General features: G+C 38.2%; 1 protein-coding gene across 1 annotated transcript in view; it reads left to right on the forward strand.

Moving 5' to 3' along the window:
- The first annotated feature begins 3,515 nt into the window (after positions 1–3,515).
- The window catches only part of LOC122808362 (IgGFc-binding protein-like), a 251,858-nt gene continuing 227,851 nt past the window's right edge, over positions 3,516–27,522 (forward strand). Inside the window, 3 exon segments of the mRNA XM_044079329.1 lie at positions 3,516–4,712; positions 14,147–14,481; positions 21,542–22,112. Of these exon segments, the coding sequence (XP_043935264.1) occupies positions 4,406–4,712; positions 14,147–14,481; positions 21,542–22,112 (1,213 nt within the window). The 5' untranslated portion in view covers positions 3,516–4,405.

Raw genomic sequence — 27,522 nt, forward strand, 5'->3', positions numbered from 1 at the left:
CCTTTGAATCTTTATCCCTCCTTAAACTACTCCTATAGCAAAGTACAAAGCATCTGTGGTGAATGACTGTTTTGGAGCATGGAAGGAGAAGGGGAGACCTGGATTTAAGGATATCTGTTGTCTCCACCAAAAGTTTTCTCTTCTGACAACTCCCAACACTAGTATTTGAAAAAAGATAAAGGTTGTGGATTCTGGGACAAAACTGTTTTCAGACACCGCTGTATCTTTCTTATGTGGAGTCTTTCAGGAGTATCATTTGAATCATGGATGCCATGAGACCCAAAATCCTGACATATTCCCTCTCAGTGAGCAAAGTCAGAGTGAAAAAAATCTTATATATCTAAATAAAGCTCTTTGAAATGAGGAATCTAGTTGAAATTACAGGAACACAGTCCTGTATGGTGGAGTCAAGAAAGACTTTTGAATGTTTTCTTGGAATCCCAGCTTGTGTAAGAGATCTCTCATCCAAGAGAGAGATTCCTGACATTTAAAAAAAAAGATTCTGAAAAGATAAGCAATGCATATTAATATGGAAAAATGTGGATACACTGCAATGAGCTATCACTGGAACTAAATACTTTGTGAACACTCTTTGAGCAGTGAGTCCAAAGGGTAAGGCAGAAAATGGATAATGTAATCCAGATACCTAAACATTAGAAACATCTGAACTCTGGGTCAATAGGGTCAATAGGGGTGTGATGATAAGCATCTTTTAAGTGTCTTGTTAGCGAGAAACATGAAAGAGGAAGAAGAGGTAACACGTTATGAAGAGAGACATCATTCTGGATGTGGGCACGATCGGAACCAGGTTTAGGAAAGAAAGAAAGATCCAGAACTAGTCTCCAAGCATTTCCTTTCTTTGGCACTAGCAAAATCCTTAAACAAAACCCCTTCCTCATCTGATGAAGAGCAGGTGGAAACAAAGAGTCTGATCTGGAGGATGATGAATGACCCCCTGGAAAGGAGGAATGTCCTCACACTGCCATCTGTAAGCTTGATGAATCATTTTCAGAATATATTTGCCTGAAACAATCTGTTGCCAAAGAGAAAAATGAAGATTTAGACTTTCTGGAAGGAAAAAAGAAAAGGGCCAGGGTGGAAGGGGGGTCATATGGTCTCTTGAACAGTTATTCACACCTGTTGGACTGTCTGAGGTTTTGTGTGGTGCAAGACTTCTTCTTCTTAAAAGTCTGTTTACTTGAATTTTGTTGAGATTGTTTATTCGGTTTTTCACCAAAACTGGATAAGGAGATAAAAAAAATCCTTTTAACAATTTGGAAAAGGATAGCTAAAACATCTTAGATATTTCTCTGGATCTGGTTGCCCCTTTCATCACATTTTTTATGACTTCTGCAGCAGAGGGCCGAAACATTAAATCTCTGTCAAAGGAAGAATTTAAAATCTCACTTTTAACATCATCTGAGAGGGTCTGATAATGCAACCATGCAAACCTCCTAAAACGTGTACCAGTGGCCATTATCCTAGAAGAAGTAACAACAGTGTCATGCACACATTGCTTGCAATGAGTAGTACAGAGCCATACACACACTGCTAGCAATAAGTAGCACAGAGTCATACACACTTTGTTATCAATAAGTAGTACAGAATCGTACACAGACTTCTAGCAGTGAGTAGTATAGGGTCATACACACACTGCTAGCAATGAGTAATGACCTGGGTAAGAGAAGAAACTAAGTTACTTAAAGCAGATTTTCCTCCCAAGAAGAAACTGCAGATAAAACATCCCTCATACTTTCATAATTTGTCAGAACAAACTTGAACATATGAGCATGACAACTCAAAATTATGACAATCAAAGTTGCAGAGGTATACTCTTTTCCCCCACATATAGCAATAAATTTCCTATCTTTGTCAGAGCAGGATTAGAATTAGTAAGTGCTTAGCAGCAGCGGGATCACCTAATGCCACAGCTGCTGGGTCACATTTGTGAATAGTGTATAAAAATTTTCAAGACTGAGGAACTTTAAACATTCTATCAACCTTTTTAGGGGCATCTGGCTAACTATCAGTAACATTGTAAGCAGTAACACATGCATCCTCTAAACACAGAACAGGAGGAATGGTTTAGGATCTGGAAATACTTCTGTAACTACTCAAAAGTATTTTTTTAGGGACTGAGATGCATCTGTGTTCTTCCACTGAGAGCACTGGCACATTCTAGCAATAGACTCAAAGAAAAAGAATCCCCCAAAGGAAAAATCAAAAACTGAGTTCTCCTCTTGAGTCTGAATGAGACATCTGAGGAGAAAACCCTGTATCACTCCCTGCATCTTCTTGTTTAGATTCATAATACTGAATCTCATCTTGAAAAGAAGAAGAATCACTCTTTGTTTTGCCTGAAACTACTTTACAAGAAAGCTCAATAGCCTGAATTACACCTTGAGTCAGACCCAGTAAACTACTCCGATCCAGAGAAAGTTGAGGATGAGTAGATACATGCTTGTTTTTTTGTTTCTTTTTCCACAGGAAAAATGGGGCCAGACATGTTAATAATGGCAGCAGCTGCTTCCCCATGGATAAGCACAGCATTCTGACACAACAGGGAGACCTTCAATGTTTGGTAACACAGGATTGACAAGAGTGGCTCTTCCTTGCCCACTGAGAGGACTCGAACAGTTGCAGAGGATGTGGCTATAGCTGCTACACCAGAGGGATCTGAGGTAAAAGATGAGTGCTCTGAGGTACAACAAATGGCCTACCTGTGGCAGTGGCAAATTACTAGCCTTCTCTGGTGGCAAAGGCTGCTTTCTTATTTTTTCTTTTTGTGGCTAGAAGAAGGACCGACCATGCGTCTAGTAGTCTCTTCCATGGCCAAGCCAAAAACTTTGCCTCTTACCTGGGGAAGAGAAGCAGTAATTGTCAGGAAGCACTACCAGTCCATAAAAGTTACTTTTTTGACAGAAAAAAACATAGTAAAAAGTATTTTAAAACACTATGCCAGCCCCAAAAGAAAAATAAATACAATTTCTCTACAGAAAAAAAAATGTTTACAGTTACTTTGCACTACTTTTAAACTGACTGAAAGAAAAAAAAGGCTTAGTTTAAAAGTATGTTACATTCCCGAGACAGTCTGTTAAAACAAGACACTCCTAGCTTTAAAATAACTTTCCTGAAGAGGAAAACATAAATCATCAACAAAATTAAGAAAAATGAAGGTGCCCAGAAGCTTTGGAAGCTTACCAGCTGTTATATCTTTGGTAGGATATAACCCCAATGGCTAAGGCTACTGCAGTAGTAATCAATGAAATTACAGAGCTCCTTAGGTAAAAAATGCTAAAATTCAAATTGTTACATTTAGATGTCTTGAATGTCAGTCAAATGAAGAAATGTAAGATTGGTAATGCATGCTGAAATATGGTTTCCTGTCTCAAACAAATAAAGAAATGTAAGATTGGTAATGCATGCTGAAATATGGTTTCCTGTCTCAAATTATTAACTCATTTTCCTTTGATTCTTTGTAGCAGGAGTTTTTGCATCAGGCAATACTGGGAAAAAGTTTGCTACCGTTTTCATACAGAACTATTTGCCAAACTTTGGCAATGGACGATTTGAGATTTTGATCACAACGTATGAAACTTCTACCAAATTATCTGTCAGTGTCAACAAGTCAAATTTTAAAAAAGATTACACTGTAGCTACTCCTCAGACTTTGTCAGTTGTACTGCCAAGTAATGTGGAGCTTATTGGATCCGCAAAGGCTTCCAATACAGTGCTCATAAATTCTGACAAAGATGTGTCCATTGTATCTTTCAACTCCAAGCAGTTTTCTGCAGACATTACTATTGTACTTCCTGTAGAGAGCTGGGGCAATGAATATTATATTGTAACCCCTGCAAAGGGACCACAAGGAACTTACAAAGAATTTGCAATCACAAATTATGATTCCCAGTCAAATGTTATTAATGTTTATCTCAAGGGAGATGTTAAACTGCAGGGGCATAACTATAAAGCAGGTTCTAAACTCAGTGTTTCTTTGGAAGCATATGAATCTGTTCAACTGCAGAGTAATTGTGACTTAACAGGTACCAGAGTTGTGGCTCAGAAGCCAGTTTCTGTGCTGTCTGGACATACCTGCAGCTGGTACTATGGCAGATGCAATCATGTATATGAACAGCTCATTCCTGTTACTAGATGGGGAAAAGCATTTGTTGTGCCCAAGCTACCTTTTCAGTCTAAACCTAACTTGGTATACATCACTGCTTCCCAGAATCTGAGAGTTCAGTTTAAAAATGCATCAACGACTATCAGTGAAGATCTCAGCAGTGGAGGTGTGCTTCAACTTTTCACCTCAGACGCTGCATCTGTCACAGCTAATGCACCCATTCAAGTTGTATTCTACTGCACAGGTGGAAAAGTTAACACTGATTATTATGATCCTTTTTTAATGAACATCCCAGCCACTAATGACTACTGCACCAGTTACACCATCAGTGGGCAATATGAATTCAACAACTATGCTATTATTGTGGCCAACAACTCAGCTAAATCTACCATTACATTTAATAAAAAATCTTTCAGATCACTTACATGGACCTCAGTTCCTGGAACTGGTTACTCTTATGGCGCCATATTATATGGAAAAGGAACAAGTTTTAACACCATGGAGGACCCCAGTTCTGCATTTGGACTGTTTAGTGTTGGATACCTAAATCAAAATGGATATGGTGCACCAGCTGTGTGTATAAGCAATGGTAAGTAATATATACAAGGCATTATCAATATTAAGCATTAGCACATGTTTACCATATAATATAACATGTTCATCATATGTGTGGAAAATGAATACCATGTACTGCATAGTTTAAAAGTTGATATAGAGTGAGGTAAAAGACAAGGAAATACAATACTGATAGTGTAACATCATGGTATCAAAAAATGAAATCTATCACATATATATATATATATATATATATATATATATATATATATATATACATACATACATACATATACATACACGTGTGTGTGTGTGTGTGTGTGTGTGTGTATATATATATATACACACACACACACACACACACACACACACACACAAACAGTATGTATGGGTATGTATGGATAATTGTGATTGCATAATTTGAACTTTGGCTGGTTCCTGTTTCGCTGCTTAAATAGCCAGTGTTTGAACCAGTTTGTACTTATTTGCTGTTTTCTGCACTTCTGATTAACTAAAACAATATTTGTTGCATGTCTGTTTAAACTGTGCAATTGTATTTCAGGCTTAGTGAAGTGAATCCTTACCTCTGCTCTGATCTCTGTCTCCTTTTTTTGTTTCCCACCCTGTTGTTGTGGTCTTAAAGCTTGGTGGTTTTGAGTTGCCCACCTCTACTATAAATGTGATATTGGATACTCCTGCCAGTCCCATTGAATCAGCTCATTCTACTGAGTACAGTGAGATCAGTTGTGAAGGACAACCCCTTTACCTTCTTCTCTTTCCTCACTTTATACTTAAAAAATTGCACCTCTTCCTACTTTATTTTGCTGCTTCTGCTTAGGTCTTCAACTGTGTTTATCCCGCCGCATTTGCTACTGCTTGTCGGTAGCCTGATTAAATTGATGACAGTATTCTACTGAATTGCTTCATTACTTGAACTGTTTATTTACTGTTGTGATTGTGATCTTATGCACTTTGGATTTTTGGTGATCCTGCATTTTGTAACATAGGCTGGATTCAGACTTCCTGAATCTGGACTGTTTTGTATCACTTGAGCACTAAAACCAGCTCTTCTCTGAGATACTGAAAGATCTCAGGCATCCGTTACTCCAAACTAGCTTTAAGTGCTTGTTTTTGCTCTTGTATAGCACTTTTAATTGTATTTTCATTCTACTGTCTGTTTGAGTTGCCTGAACTGACTGTTTTTTGCCACATTTTACTGTAAACTGTACTGGTTCTGCTGTAGCATTGCCCAGTTCCAGGTTTGCTGATCTGGGTCTGTTTTTTAACTTCTGAGCATCAGATTCAGGCCATCTTTGTTGGAGAGGGCCCTTCTGTACCCTTGTATGAAGAAAGTGCTGTCTTGGACCCACCTGGTCGAGAGTGATTGTACTAGAGCTCTGACAGAGCATCCTTACTGGCTAGTTTGAGTTAAAAGGGTTATTTCTTTCTTTATTTAAGCCCTGCATTTGTGCTTGTTTGCGTGTAGCTGATCATTGCACACTATCTCATAATGATGGTTACCATTGGTGATTATAGACGCAAACGTTTTGCTTGTTAAACTTTCCCTTAGCACTTTGCTTGTGGTTCTCCAGAGGTTTTCTGTGGCCCTGCTCTACTGTCAGGTGGAACATTAAGCCTAGCCTCAGAGGTATCAAGACACCTCTCAGATACTAGCCATTCCTATGTGTGACCTCCTTTCCTGATCACATAAATTTACCTAACACTATGGACAGAGAATTTCCCAGTTTCTCCAGCCTGCCTGGTCGATATGGGCATCCTGAAGCAATGTAGCAACTGCCTCATCTTCACTGGCAACCCTCTAATCCTACTCCACACAAACTCAACATGTGAGAGATGCAACTATATTAACAACCGTGAATCCATACTCTCTCACACGTCAGTCAGTACATATGACAGTGAGCGGGTTGTCAGCATGCACACCTCACCTCTTACTCCAACCAAATCCACATCACACATACCTACATATGCAGAGGTTCTCACCAGAAACATACCTAAACACCAGAGACCTCTCTAACACAAACACAAGCATGATACACATAATACTTTCTCTGCAGAACACAATACACATAATAGCTGTTGCACCAGTGTCTCACCTGTCAAGCCCTTAAGGCAAAACGCAATTATAGGTGATTCCATCATGAAAGACACAGAAGTCCCTCTCACCAGGCTGGAAAAGGAGAAGGTCATAGACAGCTGTCTGTCAAGTGCCGGGATCCGCCATATCACAGATGCACTCAAGTCTCTCAAAAACAGGTAATGTTATGACTCTGTCATAGTCCATGTTGGCGTGAATGACTTCAGACATACCTCTCTGAACTATATAAAGAGAGACATGACTGAGCACTCAGACTATGTGCCTCAGGCATGTATGCCCCTAGCCTTAAACAGCATTTTACCTTCACCTAGCATGATGCCTCAATACAAACAGAAGATTATTAACTTCAATAATTGGCTTAGTTTCTGGTGTAATTCTAAGGGGATACAGTATCTGTCAACCTGGGATGACATGATCGACAGACCTCGATGCTTTGCCAGAGATGGTCTTTATCTGTCACCCCTGGGATTTCGGCTACTAGCTAAGGCTCTTGCCACCCCCATAGTGCCTTTTTAGGCAGTGTCTCAAGGACAAAATTCACAGCATAAAAACTCCATCTAAAAACCTCAATGTTATGCTGCTAAATGCTTGGAGTCTTAACATGAAACTGCACTCACTGGAAGCAGTCTTTACCTTGAAAGACTTAGACATTTGTGCAGTCACAGAGACCTGGTTCAAGGTTGTGGAGAGCATCCCAACCATACCGGGCTACACCTCCTGCCACATATTCAGACCACAAACTGAAGGCAAGAAAACTAAAGAAAGTGGTGTATCGATATTCATTAAAGATAAATACACCTCCAGATTGGTTAAACAGTATGATTCCCTGGAGATACTTTAGGTGCAATTAACTGTTGGTGGGAAACCTATTCAAGTCATTGTCAGCTACAGGATCCCCTCCATGAATCAGGACACAGTCTCTGCCTATTTGGATCTACTTAAGTCTATCAAGATATATCTGAACACCCTGGTTTTGGGTGACTTACCCATCCATAGACTGCGTAAATTACTTGTGCTCTAACTCATATGCCCAAAGGTTCCTCGACTTTTTTAACTCAAGTGCACTGGACCAATTGGTTGACACCCCCACAAGGGGTGCCAACATCCTGGATCTGGTGCTTTCCAATATGAGGGACCAATGTAGCACCCCTACTGTGAGGTCTTCCCTAATGAGAGCTGACCACATATCAGTCTCATTCAAAGTAACTATCACACCTGCCCCCCCTCCAACAGCAACTAAACTAAAAAACTTCTCCAGACCAGATTATAATCTCATATGGGATGGTATAAATAGCTTTATTGCACCTTCAGTTCAGATGGAACTGGGAAGTATGCTGAGTTCTACACCAATCCTTTATACAAACACCTGTATAACTGCATTGATTCAGCTATACATGATAGGGCCAAAACAAGCTCCTCAGCGAAGAGCAAACCTGCCTGGTAGACAACTGCCATTAACAGGCTTTACAATAAGAATAAATTGTTGTCTAAGAGTAGGAGGGAAAATCCCTAAACTGGAAACATGCCCTCCTTAGCTTAAACAAGCAAATAAGATGTCTTGTGAAGTCCTCCAAAGCAAACTATGAATCCAAATTAGCTTGCTCAGTTAAGGACAACCACAAGGCATTCTTGAGTTACATCCATAATCTAAAAGGAAAGGCCAAGATTTGTGCTGAGCTGGTACTTATTGATACCACATATGCTGTGCCTGTGGACATAGCTAACCTGTCATCTGACAGGTTCTGTGAAAACTTCACCCCCCCCCCTGTCTCCACCACACATACCCCATGACATCCCTACCACCCATCCTCTACCTTGTATCTCTAAGAGCAGGTCATAAATGCCTCCCCCCAAGGCCAACAAAAATCATCTATGGGGTCTGATAACATCCTAAGATGCATCCTACATGGGTTTAAACAAGAATTAGCAACACCACTGGGTTCTCTTTTCTGTCATGGTCTAAGCTCCAGCTTCATCCCAGCTGAATGGAAAATGGCCACTGCTATCCCACTGCACAAAGGTGGTGCTTCCACAGACCCCAGGAACTATAGACCTATTAGTCTGACTAGCCTTATCTGCAAGACAATGGAGCAAATCATCATGGGCCTTATCAACAAAGATATAGCTAATCTCCAAACACTTGACCCTACTCAGTTTGAATTTGCCAAAGGGAGATCATGTCTGTTAAACTTGATGGACTTCTTTGAGGCAGTCACCAAGGCTCTGGATGAGGGGAAATCTGTGCTTGTAGCCTACCTAGACTTATCCAAGGCTTCCCACTCAGGCATCATTGACAATCTCAGCCAGCTAGGTATCAACCCTTATATCTTTAGATGGATCACTAACTGGCTCACTGATAGAACCCATATAGTCAAATTAGGGGAATCCACCTTCAACAGCAGACCTGTAAACAGTGGTGTTCCACAGGAATCAGTCCTGGGACCTGTACTGTTTAGAATTTATTTCTCCGAAGTACAAGCTAAAACTAAAGGTCTATGGCTGAAAAAGTTTGCTGATGCTTAAAAAATGAAAGCAGGTATAGAATCTCCAAATGATATCAACATCCTAGAAGAGGGTCTTATACAAACAAATGATTGGTGCTAAAGTCATGGCATTAAACTCAATGCAAAAAAAATGTATTATCATCCCTTCTAGTAATTATGATGTTCCTGCTAACTACCGCATCAATAACAACACCCTAAGTACACACTCAGTGGTGATAGACCTGGGCACACAGGTTGACACCAACCTTACCTTTGATCACCATGTTTCTACAGTGGTAAGAAGAGTATTCTATATTGTTCATCTCAAAAGTAAGGGCATTGCATCCAGAAAGAAAAACGTTATAACCTCCCTCTAATCTTCCCTCATTAGGCCAATAACTGAGTACAATGCTCCTTTTGGTATGTACCTTTCCAAGCACATGCAGCAATTGGAGAGACCACAAAGGTTGTTCACAAGGAAAATTCAAGATCTTCAGCATCTGTCCTATGTGGATCATCTGAAATCACTGTCACTTTATTCTCTTTCATACAGACTACTCAGAGGCAATCTCTGCCTTGCATATAAGGCAATCTATGACCCTGCTTTATTGGAAAGGCTGCATATCCACAAGTCAAATAGTACATAGGTTACTCGCTCTAAAGACCTTAACCTGGTATGTGACATTAACAGAACCTGCTGGAGGGAAATATTTATATCCCAGAGATTACCACACCTTTGAAATGGACTCCTACTTCATGTTAAACATTGGCCATCTTCAAACCCAATCTGGGTGACTGGATGGGTAACCGTACATTCACCACAGGGGTTCCACCTTTGTCCCTCTTGTCCAGAGGCAATTGGTGCTGATCATTGAAATAAGGGTAGAACTTGGCTAGGCTTTTAAGGGCTCTAGGGCCATTAGCCTAGTAACTTCCAATGATCTTATGATCCTACATTCCTATAAATACATCAAATGCACGGATTAGTGAAAGTTAGAAGATCAAGCTAAGAGGGCGTGGGGCATGCAGCAAAGCTTCTTTCCTGCAAAAAAAGTTGATGCTGCATTTATCCCATTATATTTCCACTTCTGGCCCCAGTATTGTCTGGTTCACTGTTTTGAGCATTCATTGTTGCTGTAGGGATCCACTTCATACACACACACACACACACACACACACACACACACACACACACACACACACACACACACACACACACACATACACACACATATATATATATATATATATATATATATATATATCTATATATATATATATATATATATATATATATATATATAGATATATATATATATATATATATATAGATATATATATATATATACACACACACACACACACACACACACACACACAAACACACACACACACACACGCACACACACGCACACATACATATACACACTCTCTGTAAGAAGGGTATCTGAGTTGCAAGCTTTTACGGTGAGTCAGTCCTACCTCATTTTCCACAAGGGCAGAGTTTCTTTGAGAACTTATCCTTCTTTTATACCTAAAATGGTATCCGAGTTTACTTTAAGTCAAACATTCTATCTCCTCATTTTATTTCCTGAACCTAAAAATGAGGAAGAAATGATGATACTTCATATGTTGGATACCCACAGACAACTCAGGTGCTATCTTGATGGAACTAAATCTTTCAGATCATCCGATCAATTGTTCATTTATTGTAAATGTAAGAAGGGACAACCTAGGTCAAAACAGGGTATTTCAAAATGGCTGTTTAATGCTATTACCTTTTGTTATACTCAACATGACAAATCTATTCCAGCCAGGGTCAAGGCCCACTCTTCAAGGAGCTTGGTTTCTTCTATATCATTTTGGAAAGGGATGAATTCTAGAAGTATTCTAGAAGCTGCTACTTGGTCTTCTGTACATACTTTCACAAAGCACTATAAGCTGGATTCCATCTTTAGGTCTTCATCATGCTTTACTAGGACCATTCTCCAGGGGATCCTGGCCCCTTCCCCTTCCACCTCCGAAATACTGTAAGCTGTGGCAATCTACCCATATATCTAAGTCTACTGCAGCAGTGCTCAATATGAAGAACATAGTACAGTTGTGTAAATTGAACTTAAAATAACAGTAGATGTTTGAATGGTCACTGCTACAGTAGTTGCTCCCTTCCTCTCTGCCTTTTATTCCAGGGTGTGGACATTTATTTTTGTTATTCGTAGCCTTGTCCTTTCATGGCTCAGCCTCCCTGTCTCTGCTGGCAGGAAAGCTCTGAAGAGCTTCCTACCCTAAATTGTCCTTTAGTCAGCTCACCTCTAGTCGCTTGACAGTTTTGGCACTTAGAAGGTGCCGTGGAGCTTTAAAAGCTGGATGGCTATTATATTCACAGCAGAATATAACCCATATAGCTAAACTACTGCAGCAGTAAGCATTCAAACTTCTGCTGCTCTGGTAAGTTCAGCTTACATAATTGTACTTTCTTAGTATTCAGAACTGTTCTCCATAGGAGTGATCAACATGTCTACTGTTCAAGCATTTCTTAGGCTTTCAAAATAATACAACATTTCCCATATGTCGATGCTCACATTTGTGCCAGAACGTTTGCAGAAGCTCATACTTTACTTACAAACTGAGAGTATGCTCAAAGTCATAGCATTGCTAGATACCCTTCATTAAGGACGTTGTCTCTGGTTTTTCCATTTCTGCACCCAAATATTGTTTAATAACATAGTCATTCTCTATATATATTCACTGACTTCCAATTACAAAATAATTTTTATACAAAATGGTCCTTCCAGACATCAAGTTTTATTCACATCAGTCTGGTGTAAATTTCAAAGTACATAAATCGGACTCTGGCCTATATTCTTCCTCAGTGATGCAGAAGTGCTCTTTGCCTAAGCCTTACTATGGTATATTGTCATGTATTAGTTCATATGCCATTCATAATGCATTGCAACACATTACTTTGTGACAATATTCCTGTCTTGGAGCTGACTGCTTTTTATTTTACTTAAAAGTACACTGACTTTTTATAAAAAAAAAGTCTGAATTAGTTTCTGCAAGTGATACGTTTACCCTCTGATGAAACTTGGCAATATAGAAAAATCATTTTATACCTTTCGACATTACAAGCTAGCAATGGTTTCTCAGAAGAATCAGAATAACTCAGTGACTGGATTTTTCTGAAAAAGACCAGAAAATGTCAGCTAGGATATAAGCTGGAGTCCTCTTTGGGCTGATACCTCTCCGTCATTAACTATCTAAATGTCAGACTTTTCTTTAACCCATCCTAAAGACAACCAGCATGTGCCTTACTTTCCCAGATACTTTCTACATATTTAGGGATAAAGGCAGTTTTGTAATCCAACACTTACTGAGAAAGTTCAAGTATTTTTACACAGGTACTATATCTCAAACTGCAAACCATAGAGTATCCTACTTACACCCGGGTAAGTGATAGCTCCTCACATTTAGAAATGTATAGGGGGCAGGCTCCACCCAGTAAAAAGGAATAACACCTTATGCTCTCCTATTTCTGCCATACAGTCACATATATTATTTATGCTATTAAACTGAGCTGAAGCATGAAATGCCTATAAAATCTGGTTACATTATTGGTGTCCTTCCTCTTCACCTGTTAGTCAAACTATGCAGCTTAACAATGCCACCTCCTTATAAAAGCTCTGCTCATGCCCTATCATTTCTGCCATACAGATAGGTCATCACCTCAAAATATTGCCAGTGTTATTCATATTACTTCCTTATCAAAGACATCAAAGTGTTTTTATTACAAGAACTACATCTTTAAAAGATTTGGGTACCAATAATGTCTGATCTAGGGCAGTATATTTTAATGAATACAGTTCATACTAAATCTGTGCTTAGGCTTTAAAAATATACACAAAGCAAATTACAAAAAACATACATTTGCTGCAATGCATCTCACTATTCTTAAATTCCATATGCCATTATAAATTTTTGACATGTGACATCTGCACATTCCTTTAGTAATATAAAACTCATGTATGAGAAATTTAGAGTATAGAAATGAAAGGCTCAACTATATATTTACAAAGGTGCATGTGTTTGCTCTTATGTTTGTGTGTGTGTGTGCGTGTGTGTGCGCATGTGTGTGCGTGCGTGTGTGTGTGTGTGTGTGTGTGTGTGTGTGTGTGCGTGTGCGTGCGCTGCACATATGTGCATATACATGTCTTTTCCTTGTTTTTCAGTCACTGATTCTCTGACACCTACTGACTCATTAGTCCTGTTACACAGATTATTTCCAATCACGTCACCTTGTGTGATGAACTTTTTTAGTTTATTGTGTCTAGGTCATTGCCAAAAAGACAAGTGATCTCCAAAAGACAAACTTGAAAGCTGTATGATTTAACATCTCCAGGGTTCTTAGTGTGTAAATGACATTATCGTGCCATAATCAGACTTCTTTGCAGGTAACACAAGCTTATTATTCTTACCCGCTAACATAAACAGTATAGCCATATGCTTCCATAGTATCTACAAAAGTTATTTGTGTGCAAAATAGTTCTATTCCCTCATCTTGAAGACAGGAGAGCAGAAATATTTGCACTCTGTTCTTTTTCATTAGCAGGGTCCCTTGGCACCAAGAATTTAACTCATATTCTGAGTTTTGTATTACAACACATAGTCTCTTTTTGCATAAGTGGGGAGGCTACCTCATTTCAATGTTGGACCTTAGTCAGCTGGCCTGATATCTTGGCTTATTTACTTTTTAAACATATTTGAACTGTAAAAACATAAACAAATGTATAACTTATTTTCTATAACCTTTCAACAGGCTTGCATTCATTCATTTTCAGTAATCACATTACTCTTTATTTCTGTTTTCAGCTGTTGACCTCTGCCTGAGTACTCAGTGTCGGCAGAAGGAAAAGTGCAAAATTGTTGGAGGTAAAGCTGTCTGTATTCCTGAATCCAAAGTTATCTGCTGGGCCTCGGGTGATCCACATTACAAGACTTTTGATGGTAAAGCTTATGATTTCCAGGGTACCTGTACTTACGTCATTGCTAAAACCTGTGGAAATGACTCTTCACTTGCTTCCTTTAATATCGAGGCCAAGAATGACAATCGTGGCAACACACATGTTTCTTTCGTAAGCCAAGTGAACATTATGGTTGATAACATCACTATCACTGTGATGAAAGGCGAATATGGAAAAGTTAGGGTAAGCTAATGTAAGATTATTGTATGTGTGTGTGTGTGTGTGTGTGTGTGTGTGTGTGTGTGTGTGCATGTGCGCACACATGCATGTGTGCATATGTATGTGTGTCTCTGCACATTCTCTCTTTCTCTCTGTCTATATATATATATATATATATATATATATATATATATATATATATATATTATATCACACACACAGACATACACACACACACACACACAAATATATATGTAGGTGTATGACATTTTATATATATATATATATATATATATATATATATATATATGTATATATATATATATATATATACACACAAGCATACACACACACAAATATATATGTAGGTGTATGACATTTTATATATATATATATATATATATATATATATATATATATATACATACTTTATATCACAGAAACACACACACAGATATATATGTAGGCGTATGACATTTTATATATATATATATATATATATATATGTATGTATATAAAATATATACATTCAACGTGTGTGTGCGTGTGACTGTGTGTGCATGTGCTCTTTGTATGTTGCATGCATAAATAAATCGGTTTAGTATAACGAGATTCAAGTAAAGCATAATGCACATAACTTTGTTTTGTTAACTGAATGTATGCAAAATGAAACATATTTTGTAATTGCAATATTTCTATTAACAATAGGTTAAACATACTATTGTAATCACCATGGTTCAGTAAATACATCAGCTATTCACACAGTTATACCAAACAATAATAAAAGTGGTCTTTGTGTGGGATATTACTGCAGAAAATTGTTAGAACTTAATAGTATATCACATTCCTAATGCAAAGGTTTACATGTGTGGAAGTTTAGTTAAGAAACAGGGAGGTCACATTAACATATCACTGGTTTACTACCTTTTATATCAGATGACCTTAGGTTATCTTAATATTTTGCCAGAAAAGGGTAGTAACAAAGATTAAAATGTTACAAGGATTCAAATCCCGTATGTGATATTTGCAACATAAGGTTATTAACGCCATTTGATGTATTTACTTGTTTCAAAGTTAGCTAATTTGGTCACATTATGTTATAATCTTGATAATTTCTCTTATAAACAGATACTTAGGGATGTATTGAAAAGTGTCCTTTTCACTCATTATACCAAGCAAAAATGTTAAATGCTGAAGCATTTTTATTTACTGGAAACTATGCAAATTGTAATGCATTGAACCCTATTTGAATAATGTTTGCAGTTCTGCTTAAGATCAAACCTTACATTGCAGAATTTTAAAACATCTAGCACTAAATGCCATATAATGTATGATTCAAAATTTAGAATGCTGACTCTGAAGTTCCCATTCCTACATCCTTCATTGTTTAGTGTCTAGTGCATAATGATACTAAAATGACATCCTAATGTCTCAATCACAGTGGGCAGGTAAGTCTCTGATGTATATCCAGAGATGTACAATAAGTCAGCAATACAGATAAGCCAACTGTATCTTCCTGTTATAATCTTCCACAAGTGCTAGAAAGAAAAACTGCCATGCACAGCCAGGAGATGACCATAGGACTCTGAAAGGTCCACCATCTGCAGAAAGTGTATCTTACCTCATTCAAGTCCATGCCACTTTTGTGTACTTCCAGTTAATAACCATAGCTCCTTATGGCATTCAGACATTTTTCAGACCTGGCTTACATAAGAAACATAAGAATTAAAATAGACAGTATTAGAAATAATATAATGTAAGTAACAAGGGAAAATTGTATTGAATGTCATGCTGTGAGATAGAGAAAATGGATTGCCATTGTCCATGTATATTACAATATACTAGAAAAATTAGAAAAAGGGGTTGTGGATTGATAGATGGATGGATGGATGGATGGATGGATGGATGGATGGATGGATGGATGGATGGATGGATGGATGGATGGATGGATGGATGGATGGATGGATTGCTGCTTGTTTGGTAGTAACTATCAATACATGCAATATTCCCATATGTACTTAATGTTTCCAAAACAAACTGACTTACAAACCATTGCATGTTATCATGTGAAACCTTAAATCCATCCATCCTCCACCCCTTTTTTTCCATTTTTGTACATGGGATCAGGGTGTCACTTCAGCAGTGACAATCATCTTGAGCCAAGGCTTACACTGCTAGGTGGCTAACCCTGCCACAGTAGCTCATCTGTACCACTCACTGTTACACACACTTGCACCTACACACAATTTAGAGTGTCCAATCCACATACTGCATGTGGGAGGAAACTGGAGCACCTGAAGGAAACCCACGAGTTTGCAGGGAGGACATGCAGACTGTGAAAGAAAGCACCCCAGCCAAGAACTGACCCAGAGAACCTCTTGCTGTGAGGTGGCAATGGTAACTGCTGAACCACCACGGCTGCCCTAATGATGTCAAGAAAACTGTAGATTGATATTTGTGCCATACATTGTATATCTCGAGAGATACTTGTTGTTATTTATACTGGAATTATTCTTTATGCATACATTTTCAAATATCTGTAAATATTTCAGTAAATAAGTACTTAAGGAAGAATTTCTCCAACATATTCTGACAATATAATTCTAGGTTGTTGAGTTTCTAAAATGAGACAAGTTGTTTATGAGACTTTAGAGAAATATATAATTCTGGGTTTGTCTGTATTTTATTATAGTATTGACATACGTAAAGAGTATGAATGCACTTACTGTCATTGAAAATAAGACTTTTTATTGATAACACTTCTGTTTGTATCTTTTAATACATTATACTTTTGTCAAAACTTGATTTTTCAGAAAATGATCTAGAACGTAAGAATGTGCTTAGGCTGCCAGGAGGTGTGACAGTCCACAGCTCAGAGATGTTAGTGAGATATAATATAATCATACAAACTAATCATGGCAGTTTTAAGTATATGTGGGTTATGCATATAATACAAAGTATACAGTAAAGCCATTCAAACCACTACCAATGTAGTATACATTAACATAATAAAATACTCACTACTCCATAGTCCACTGTGACTGGCACAGATTAACCTGTAGAGGTCTCATGTTAAACTGTAAAACCTAGTATGATAAACTCGTTACATACAGAGTGTAACCAGAGGTTATTAGCTGGTTACTAATCATAACCTGCTTATTATGTGCTCAAGACATAGATGTCAAGAAATGTACCTTGAGAGTGAATCTTGGCATCTATGTCAATAACGCATAATAAAATGTTAAGATCAGAGACCTGATCATAATTCTTTCTAGTGTATTGAGCTTTATCTGCTCCATATACTACTAGTTACAGAAAAAAAAGTGGTCAGTGTTTTGATTGCATTCAAAGCCACAAAGTACTTTGCAAGCACTGTCAGAAAGGCAGTAGTATATTTGTTATGTTGAACAAATTCCAGGAGACATTTCCGGCACACACAACAAGCAGAAACAAAATGCTTAACTGATTGTTTTTTTTTCAGGACATCGAAGCATAAAGGGCACATTGGATGCTCTACATAAGGGTCATTAATAGTACTGCAGCACCAAACAACATCCCTTTCATTTAGCTGTTCCTGCATGTTAACTTGTGCATACTTTTACTGCCCATCCAAACTACTGAGCTATGCCTTACTTAAATAAAGAGATTCTATAACGTCATGCAAATGATGTTCATTAGTCATGCAAGGTGTACTGCCATAGTCATGGGCACAGCCAACTCTACAATACAATGTGCGCTGCAGAAGTATATATAATTTGTAAGTAAAGGGATAATATTGTGATTTCTTGGATAGTGGTCCCTATAACTTCTTATGTATCCATGTGCATATGGTGCATTGCCGTTTGCTATTTGACAGGAAATGGCCTGTGTATCAGAGGAATGTAATTAGTTAGATTATGCCATCCTACTTTTAATCAGCAGTAATTGTGTTTGAACTGCATATGTGACAGGGGTAGCAGCATGTAACTTGTAGGCACTTGCAAGCTACATGCCATACTACATGAATCAACAGTTTAAGCTTTACATTTTGCAGTTTAAGGAACAATTTGTTGTCATCCACTATATGACACAACCAATTCTCTCTGCCCACAATGGTCTTGTATCATAGCTGAAAGAAGTTATTGCTTAGAAGAGGTTGGGGGTGCTGAAAGATGACCTTACACTGTGCTGAAGAATGATAAACACAAAATAGTACATAATGTGGTTCCATGCGACATAGCGATGTACTATAGTTCTATGCAACATACTTAGTGATGTACTACTGACTGGTATTCACATGTGTATGACTTAATCCCTCCGTAAAACTGTTAATTCTATGACTGTGCACATTGTCGTGACTCAGTATATAATACAGGGCTTGTTTGTAACTGTTCACATCCTGCATGGCTTTTGAATGGCTATAGTATTGCTATGTGTTTTCTGATGATCATGAGATCATAGGAAATACAAAGCAACTGAGCCAGAAGATCATTCATTCTTTGGCAAAATCAACTCTCATGCTATACCCCATTCTTAATATGAACATAGCAGGTCAGTCCGGGAGTAAATATAGGGGTGCCCTTCCAATCATCCTTGTTTAGAGTGAAGGATATTAGAGTTTCCATTTGTTTAACTTGCAGGGAGTGATTGTTCCAAGGGTGTAAGCACTGCGTAATACAGTTGTCTTTCTCCATTTTTATTTATGTGCTGGTGGAAATTTAAATCCATAATATTGGTATTAGTGGAGCTATTTGACTTAGAAAGATACAAATAATCAAGGAGGAAGACATCCCAAATGGCAAAACGTGCAAGACACAGATCACCCTGTAACAGCCTTTAAGAAACTGAGTAAAGAAATAGCCATGTAAGCCTTTGTGGTAGTGCAGAGGTGTTTGGCCACCAAGTAAAGAGATAGCCCTGTAAGCCTTTTTGGTAGTAGAGAGGCTTTTGAACCAACAATCTTCCTGTTTGGGAAACTGTAGGACCTTTTCAGCTGCTTAATATATTTAAATAGGTACATTCAGAATGGGATCAATAACTGGTCTACTTATAGCTGCATATATGGGGTTGCTAACTTATTTGACCTAGATGATATGCCTTTTAGATATTAGTTGTACTAAACAGAAATATTTGCCTGACTACTATTTCTTCCTGGAAGTCAGTGGAGATGGAATTAGCAACCCAGGTTCCGTGATCCCTGGCTACATTATTATTCTTGGAGTGGACTATTGCTTATGTATTATTTTGTAGGGGAGAGTTGTTTGCCAAATGTTACAATAATACACTTTTCTGCATATAAATTTAGTCCCTTTTCTGTACACTGGTTATTTATGAGGATTAGTTGTTGCTGTAACAACTGGGTATCAAAGGCAGTTTGACAATGATGGCCAATTTATTATCTGCAAAATAAGCTAACCAAAGGTCCCAATTCCCAGGCTGGAGACTGGAGAAGCAGATATCAAAAAATGAGGGGTTCTACTACTCCTGGTGCACCTTTATACTTTTCCATGAGGGGTTCCTATGTGGGTCTAATTTTCAGAAAGGTGGTTATCCTCCTCATCACATATGGATGTATTTTTAAGGTTCTTAGGTTATTGACAAAGCCAGCATGAAGAATACCGTCAAATGCTTTGACCAGATCCAAATAGGTGGTGTGAATAGAATGACCTCTGCCTACAGCATGCATGACCTTCCTGAAAATATTAAATGCATCAAGGCACTATCTCTCTTTAAAAAAGCTAAACGTATGTGTATCTGTTCTGATAAGGTTTTTGATATCGTACTTTATGAGGTCAGTTATGGTGCATTCTATATCTCTACATACCAGGTTAATATGATTCATAACTCTTTAATTTCCTGGATCTGTTATAATGCCACCCTTGAGTAGGGGCATCACCATGAAAGTTCAATATACTTTGGTGCAAACCCTGTAGGTAAACTTAAGCTAAAAAGATCAAGGAAGGGCTCAGAAATGGCTCGTCCTGAACTATTTAATAGGAATCCATGTAAATTATCAGATCTCATGGGAGTAGCATTTCGTTTAGAGAGTATCTCCAGTACACCTCCCTTTGTGATATTAGGATGTCTAAGAGATTCAAGCATAAGTGGATTTAATGTAACTGTTTCACGGGTAAAGTTCACTAAATATGTCTGCTAGTATATATATCTACTATGTTTGAATGGGTACACCATTTTAGATAAGCTCAGAGCACTAGACAGAAAGTTATTTCGTAGTTTCTCAAGGCTATTAATGAAGGATTTGTAATTATCCTTTCCTTCAAAAGCTAATTTAAGTTAATTATTTGCCTTACTAAGCCTAATAGTAGATTTTAGATAGTGATATTCTTGATGCAATCATGCCATGTGTGTTGACAGTTGTATCCTCACCTTTGTTTTGAAAGGGTTTTACAAAAATGAAAGACAGGTTTCTCGGCCATGCACAGCAAACTAATACTTCCAGCTGTGGTTGGATCAGCAGTTCCTGCGTGCCATTGAGAATCATGAGTTGCACACGATGTACCTGTAATAGCCGGCACAGGTCTTTATAATTACATATCGAATACAACTGACAATTTAGAATTGCACCCATTCTCTAAAAATAGAGTTAAAGCCTTACCCTGAGTATGGATTATAATATAATCCAACCCTTTTGTTTCATTCTTACATTATTGTCATGCGTTGTAGCTGTTTAACTGCTAAGCTTTAATTCAATTATACTACAAATGGCAAGTAAGACTGCTACTAGGGCAACATGAAAAATATGAGTAATAGTAGCAAATTGTCTATATTCTTTGTATTTTGGAAAGACCTTTTGGGATAAAACACTTCTTTAGACTGATTGAGAGCAAAATATTCCATAGACTGGTTTATTTGGTATTATCTAGGAGAAACAACAATGTTTACTAGTAGTGTGTTAGTAGAGTTACATGATGTTGATAAGTAAATGAATTAATAATAAAGTCAGTTAGTCTTGTGTTTGCTGAACAGGATGTTGTTACCTATTTGTATTTACCAACACTTTCTGCCATACATTCTCATAGAGATAAAATATTTTATAAAGGCAGTAAAATCTATACTTTTCATTGTTTTCCTGTTTCTAAACTAGGTAAATAACAATTTGGAACAACTTCCAATAACTATTCAGGATGGAAAAGTAAAAATCTACCAAAGAGGATTGTCAGTAATAACTGAAACCATTTTCAAACTTGAAGTATCCTATGACTGGAACCATTATCTCATAGTCTCCATTCCAAGCAGCTATTTTGAGAATGTGTGTGGCCTATGTGGTAGTTATAATGGAAATTCAAAGGATGATTTCACAACCCCATCGGGGACACTCGCTAATAATGCTATAGATTTTGGAAAGAGCTGGAAAGTAAATGATGGGGACCGATTCTGCTGGGATGACTGCAAAGGCAATTGCAAAACATGTGATGAAAAACTCATTCAGAAATATAAATCACAGCAGTACTGCGGTTTAATAACAAGTGCAAATGGGCCATTCCAAAATTGCCATGCTATCATCGATCCAAATATTTATCTTGACAACTGTGTTTATGATGTGTGTATGAATGATGGATCCAAACTTTTCCTGTGCCAGGCTTTGAAGACTTATGCTGATGCATGCCAGAATCAAGGGGGAACTGTACTGGAATGGAGAGACATTGCTGGCTGCCGTAAGTGTTTTTGTTATGCTTGTTAACAGTGCTTTTAGTACTAACCGCATGAGAATTCGAAAAAAAAAAAAAAAAAAAGCAAGAATTGTTGCATATGCTTGTTATCATGTAACCTCAGAATGCATTAAATCAGAGATGCACTATTAAGAGTAGGCAATTAAAAAAGTGTAGCCATTTTAAAATATTTATTTATTATTTATTTTACATTTGTTGACTGGGATAGTCCAACTGGATGCACGTCCATTTTCAACGGAGGCCCGGGGAGAAAAACTCCACAGTTAAATTTTAAGCAAAACATAAGGTGCATGTAGAATATGCAGTACTGAAGTCTTACGGCAGAGGCAGCAAAACAAATGAGGATATCATTTTCTTCATGTGTGTTATAAATGGTTAAATAAAAATGTTATCATACCTGTCATTAATCTGGGTTTGAACAGAATATAAAAGGGAAGGAAACATTTTTTGTGTCTATTACCCATGCTCACAAATTACACTATATAATTCCTGCCAATATTACAAAAGTTTATATGTCAACACAGAAACAGTCAAATGCAACACTGCAGACACCATATTGTATTTTCAATTAATAGAAATTAATATCACCAATGGACAACAGAGGGCTGGATAGCATATTGTACCATCCCTTCGAACATGCTCATCCATACTGACACCTGTAGGCATCACTCCAATAAACACTGAGTAATGTGATATGGTGCCTGGACACCTCCCTGTAGCTATCAACTGGTCCAGTAAATCAAAGGGAAGTGTAGGGGGGAGGCTTCTCTGCAACCATCTTTAATAAGGGGTAGAATGAGAGGTGACTGAGAAACTTAACCAAAGTGGCAAGAAACTAAGCCTGGCTCACATTTATATAGCCTGCAGTCATGCCATGCCCCTTACTACTCACATGGGCAGTGACAAAGATTTCTGCAAGCATAAACACTTTGTCTATTACTCATGCTCAAGAATTGCACTTGGCAATTCTTGCAAATATGACCAGCATTTTCTTATCATCTCAAAAAACAGTCAACCAATGCAGCAATGCAGACACCACATGCTATTTTCAACCAATTGACATAGGAACGTCAGTGAATGGTAGAGAGCCAGGTAGCATACTCTACCAGCCACCTGATGTGCTTATTCATCTAATAAGTATTGAGCAGCATGATAAACTGTTTGCTCCCCACCATGTAGCTACCAAATGTCCAAGGAAATCGAGGAGGAAGGGAAGGGGGACATCTGCCCCTCAATTTCCTAGCAGGCTGCCATGCAGCCTGTTTTCCCTTTTCCTTGCTGCAGTTTTTGGTATTGTACTATGCCATCAATAAAGGCTTCCAGAGCCTCCCGAAGTCCAAACCATCCACTTACTTACACTGGATAATCAGCTAATAAACAAAATTCCCATTCAAAGCTAAATGAGTTGAAAGTACAATCCTCCTGTAAGTAACAATATATAATGATCTCGTACTTAATTTTATATTACATATTCTTCTTTTTTTAATTATGTGTTAACATGAAAAATGCAATTTTAATGGCATACAACCAGCTTCAAAAATAAATTGAATGAATAATGCTAACTTCACATTACATAAGTGCAATCCAAACCAAGACAAATTAACCCAGTCAACTTCAAACCATGAGGGTCTCTATCCACAAGCTTCAAATGCTCAATGATATTGAGTCCCAGATAAAAAAGCTGTTTTTGATACTCTGTAATTAATGAATTTTCTGGCAATCTCAACCACAGCTGGAATTGTGGCCTGCTGTGAAATGATCCTGTTCGGAAAAAGCTCTGAATCCTTAACAATTCACAAATTAAGATGGACAAGAGTCACATTTTAGGAATAATGCTAGAAAATCACTGTCACCAACATGAATCAAGAGACTAATAGGAGAACCACACCGCTGTACTAATTCTTCTGTTATTGAGACCTACTTACAGATGGTTAGGCTTGGAATCCCTCTCCACATGATCTCAAGGAATAATGGATCCAAACTTAAATTGGAACCATTTGCTCAAATTGTAGCCCATTCTGCTGACTGAATGATGAAAGAATGACTCACAATGGCATTTTTTTTTACCTACCAGAACAAAATTACTACCTGAAAATACTGCATGTAGTACAGGAAGCTAGAGAAGACCAAAGGCCTAACCTCTTTATGATGTGTATCGAAATATCCTCCCTGGCAAAATCAAATGCCCTACTAATGAGAAAACAGTGAGATGGAAACACAAACATGAGCAAACCTTGGTTTTTAATGTCTTTTGTAAAAACCCTTCCAACTCCCTGCGTGTGACAGCATGCCCCAAGGGAAATCTGAAAATCAAACTACGCACTGGTGTAGGGGGAATATTTTTTTCATAAGGTTTGAAACAACTGGACTTGGCATAGTAGTGAGAGTGAATTCTTATCCAAAGCAATGGCTACCTCCTTCTAAGCTAAAGACAGCAGAACTTCACTCACCTTTAATACCCCCCAATACAAACAGGAAAACAAGATTGCAAAAACTGAAAATGGTAGGTAACTGTATGATACTACAGGGATACATTGAAAAAACAACTGTAATAGAATTTTTTTTTCCAGTGGTCTCCTGGAATCCTTAAATTTACCCAACATTTTCCCAACCCTTTAAAGTTCTACTGATCAGCCATGATTTTGTGAAATCCAGAATGCCAAAAACTATGAAAATAAATGCTGAGGCCTATCAAATGGATTTGAATAGTCTTTAACACCTGTTATTTACAACATCTAACCAATACATAGCACATAACTAAGGCAGTGGACTTGGCAGAATCTTGAAGGGTGAGAGGGGGGCAGTACATTAACTCTGGAAAGCTTGTAAGGCTACTCCCTATACCTTTTTTGTGCTATCAACCCATGACTTGCTTACAAACATCTGAATCATTCTTCAACAATGAAACAAACATAGGGCAGAATGAGAGTGGATTCCTCTTGGGCCTGACGAGTCAAGCTGTGGAACAGAGGAATCTATAAATGAGAAAGAGCATCAGCTAAGTTGTTAGTCTTGCTGGAGTGTGCTTGCCTTTAAACGATTAAGCGATTTTTAGACTGTGAAAAATCAAGTTCTCAAAACAGACTGCTGTCATCTTAACTTTGACATTAGCTTACTGAGGACCTCCACCATAACCATACTTTCTGAAGAATAGGTGGTCCGCTGGTTGGCAAAAAGGTCTGCTTGCACCACAGATACTACCCAAGGTGGGATAAATTTGAGGAAGGTGATGTCTTTCTTGCATTCTTCTTGCCAAAAAACAGGCCAAGGTTCAGTAAACTACCTTTCTTAGCAGAAGGCCTCCATATCAATCCCCCTGCAGCATCTGTAAATGAGTGTAAAAACTGAGAGAATAAACAAATCTGCTGCCAAACAGAGCCCATTAAAGTCTTACAAAAATAACTTCAAGTGGAAGTTTTCCTACACCTGAGATGATACCCTAACACAGTGATGATTTGATTTTCTGCCTTTCAACAGGTTGGTAACCAGTCTGGTGAAAGCTCTGCTAGGAGAAACTGTCCTGCAAGCAAAATTTAGAAGGTGTAAAGGCTCCATAGTTTCCCTCCACTAATGAAGCAGCTTATCTGGAGTAAAGTGAAAAGCAGAAGCCCAAACATCCACTTCTAAACCCTAAAATATTAAGTATTCTCTGTGCCCACTACCTTCTCTGCAGCTAACAGAACTCCTGACACTTGGCATAAGGAAGCAAAGGTTAATAAACCCTCTGTAGCATCTCTCACATCATCTCTTGCAACTAAGAAATCTTCCAAGTAATGAACTGCAGTTTGGCAAAGAACTCACTGTTGCCAGCACTCCTGAAGAGCCATGGTGAACAACTCAAAAGTCAAGCAGGCCATGGCATTGCCCATATTCAAGTACAATTGACCATTGAAATACATGCCTAAAAGAGGCCAATCTTCTATCCTTCCTAGAAACAGATGAAAAGCACTCTATATCAAGATTACATAACCATGGGTCATTACATTTTTTAATACTGTCTATCTCAGTGTCTAGCAATGCATAACATACCCTGAAATTTTCTTCTTCAATTTCATCATTAACCAATGAGCCAGAGAGAAAGGACAGGTGATGAAGCATTCTGAACATATAAGCAATCTTCTTATGGGCCAAACCCAATGGAGATACCCAAAAATGCTGAAAAGGGAGGCCCCTAAATGGGCATAAAATTCATCCTGCAATGAGCTCTTTCTAAATAATTTCATTGAGTATTTCCCCCGTCCAGTTGTTGAACTTAAATTCCTGCACTGTGAAAAAGTGTTGGAGGTGGATGATTTCTGTGAAAAACTATGAATAACACCCTCTGTAATAATCTGCTTGACTGCTTTATCTGGATAATCTTATAACAGAAGAGATAGTACCTTCACAATAGTAGGGGGGTGGGTGTAGCTATCAATACTGGTGGCCCCTGGAAAATAACATCCCACTGCGACCATGGACCAAGCTGCCCCCTTGAGCTAACTGCTCTGCATTATCAACTGAAGCTGAGATTTCCATTCTGACATTTGCATGAGGAGTGCCTTGACTCTCTTGGGACCAACATTTTGTAAGAGGATGACCCTTTCCATAAGCTGCACAAATGTGGTTGAAACAGCATGCCATCCGGGATCGATGACCCTTATTAAAAGACCAGCATAGTTTTGCTCTGACCTTATATTCTCCTTGCCCTGATGGTGAAAAAGGTCTAGGTTTGACCATTATCACTATTAACCTTTTTTCTTCATGGTATTCTTCCCACTTCAATCACTTATTAACAGCTTTCAGCTTATAAAACTTTTGGTCATAATGCAACCAAGCCATGCTCCCCACCAGTGATATGCTTCTCTGATCATAAGGAAATATGCAAAGAGGGGGAGTGCTTGATAAGACTCCTTGTCCAGTTTGGCCAAGAAGTATACAAAAACCTACCTTCTAGTCATCCCAGTAATGCAACCACTTTGCCTCCTATCGAAAGCCACCAGAGCTGTTACTAAATCTTTCATCCCTGCTGAGTCCACCACCAGTACCCCTTGAATACCATCTCGGTCCAACAAATCAAAGACATCCACGAAGCTGTCCCTTAAAATTCTAGCCTCGACAACCATTAGTTTATGACCTGTAATGGCTGGTAAATGAGAAGTGGGGATTTTCTGAGGGAACCAACTTTAATTGCCAAGCCTGCTGATTAAGCAACACTGGGGAACATCCTTGTACCCATTCCACTGAAAGCAATAGCTGAGAAAATATTTTTATAGAACTGCTAGACAGAATAGAAGCCTGAGTATGCTCGCCTACTCTTTTCTGTTGCTGCAGAGAAAACAAGCCCCGCTCTAAAACCAAATCAAACCTACCAATTATCCAATGAAGCATCTAACAGTTCCAAAATGTAACTGCCTTT

The sequence above is a fragment of the Protopterus annectens genome, chromosome 8.part0, assembly GCF_019279795.1.
Source record: "Protopterus annectens isolate FY-2018-M chromosome 8.part0, PAN1.0, whole genome shotgun sequence".
In the NCBI taxonomy this organism is placed as follows: domain Eukaryota; kingdom Metazoa; phylum Chordata; order Ceratodontiformes; family Protopteridae; genus Protopterus; species Protopterus annectens.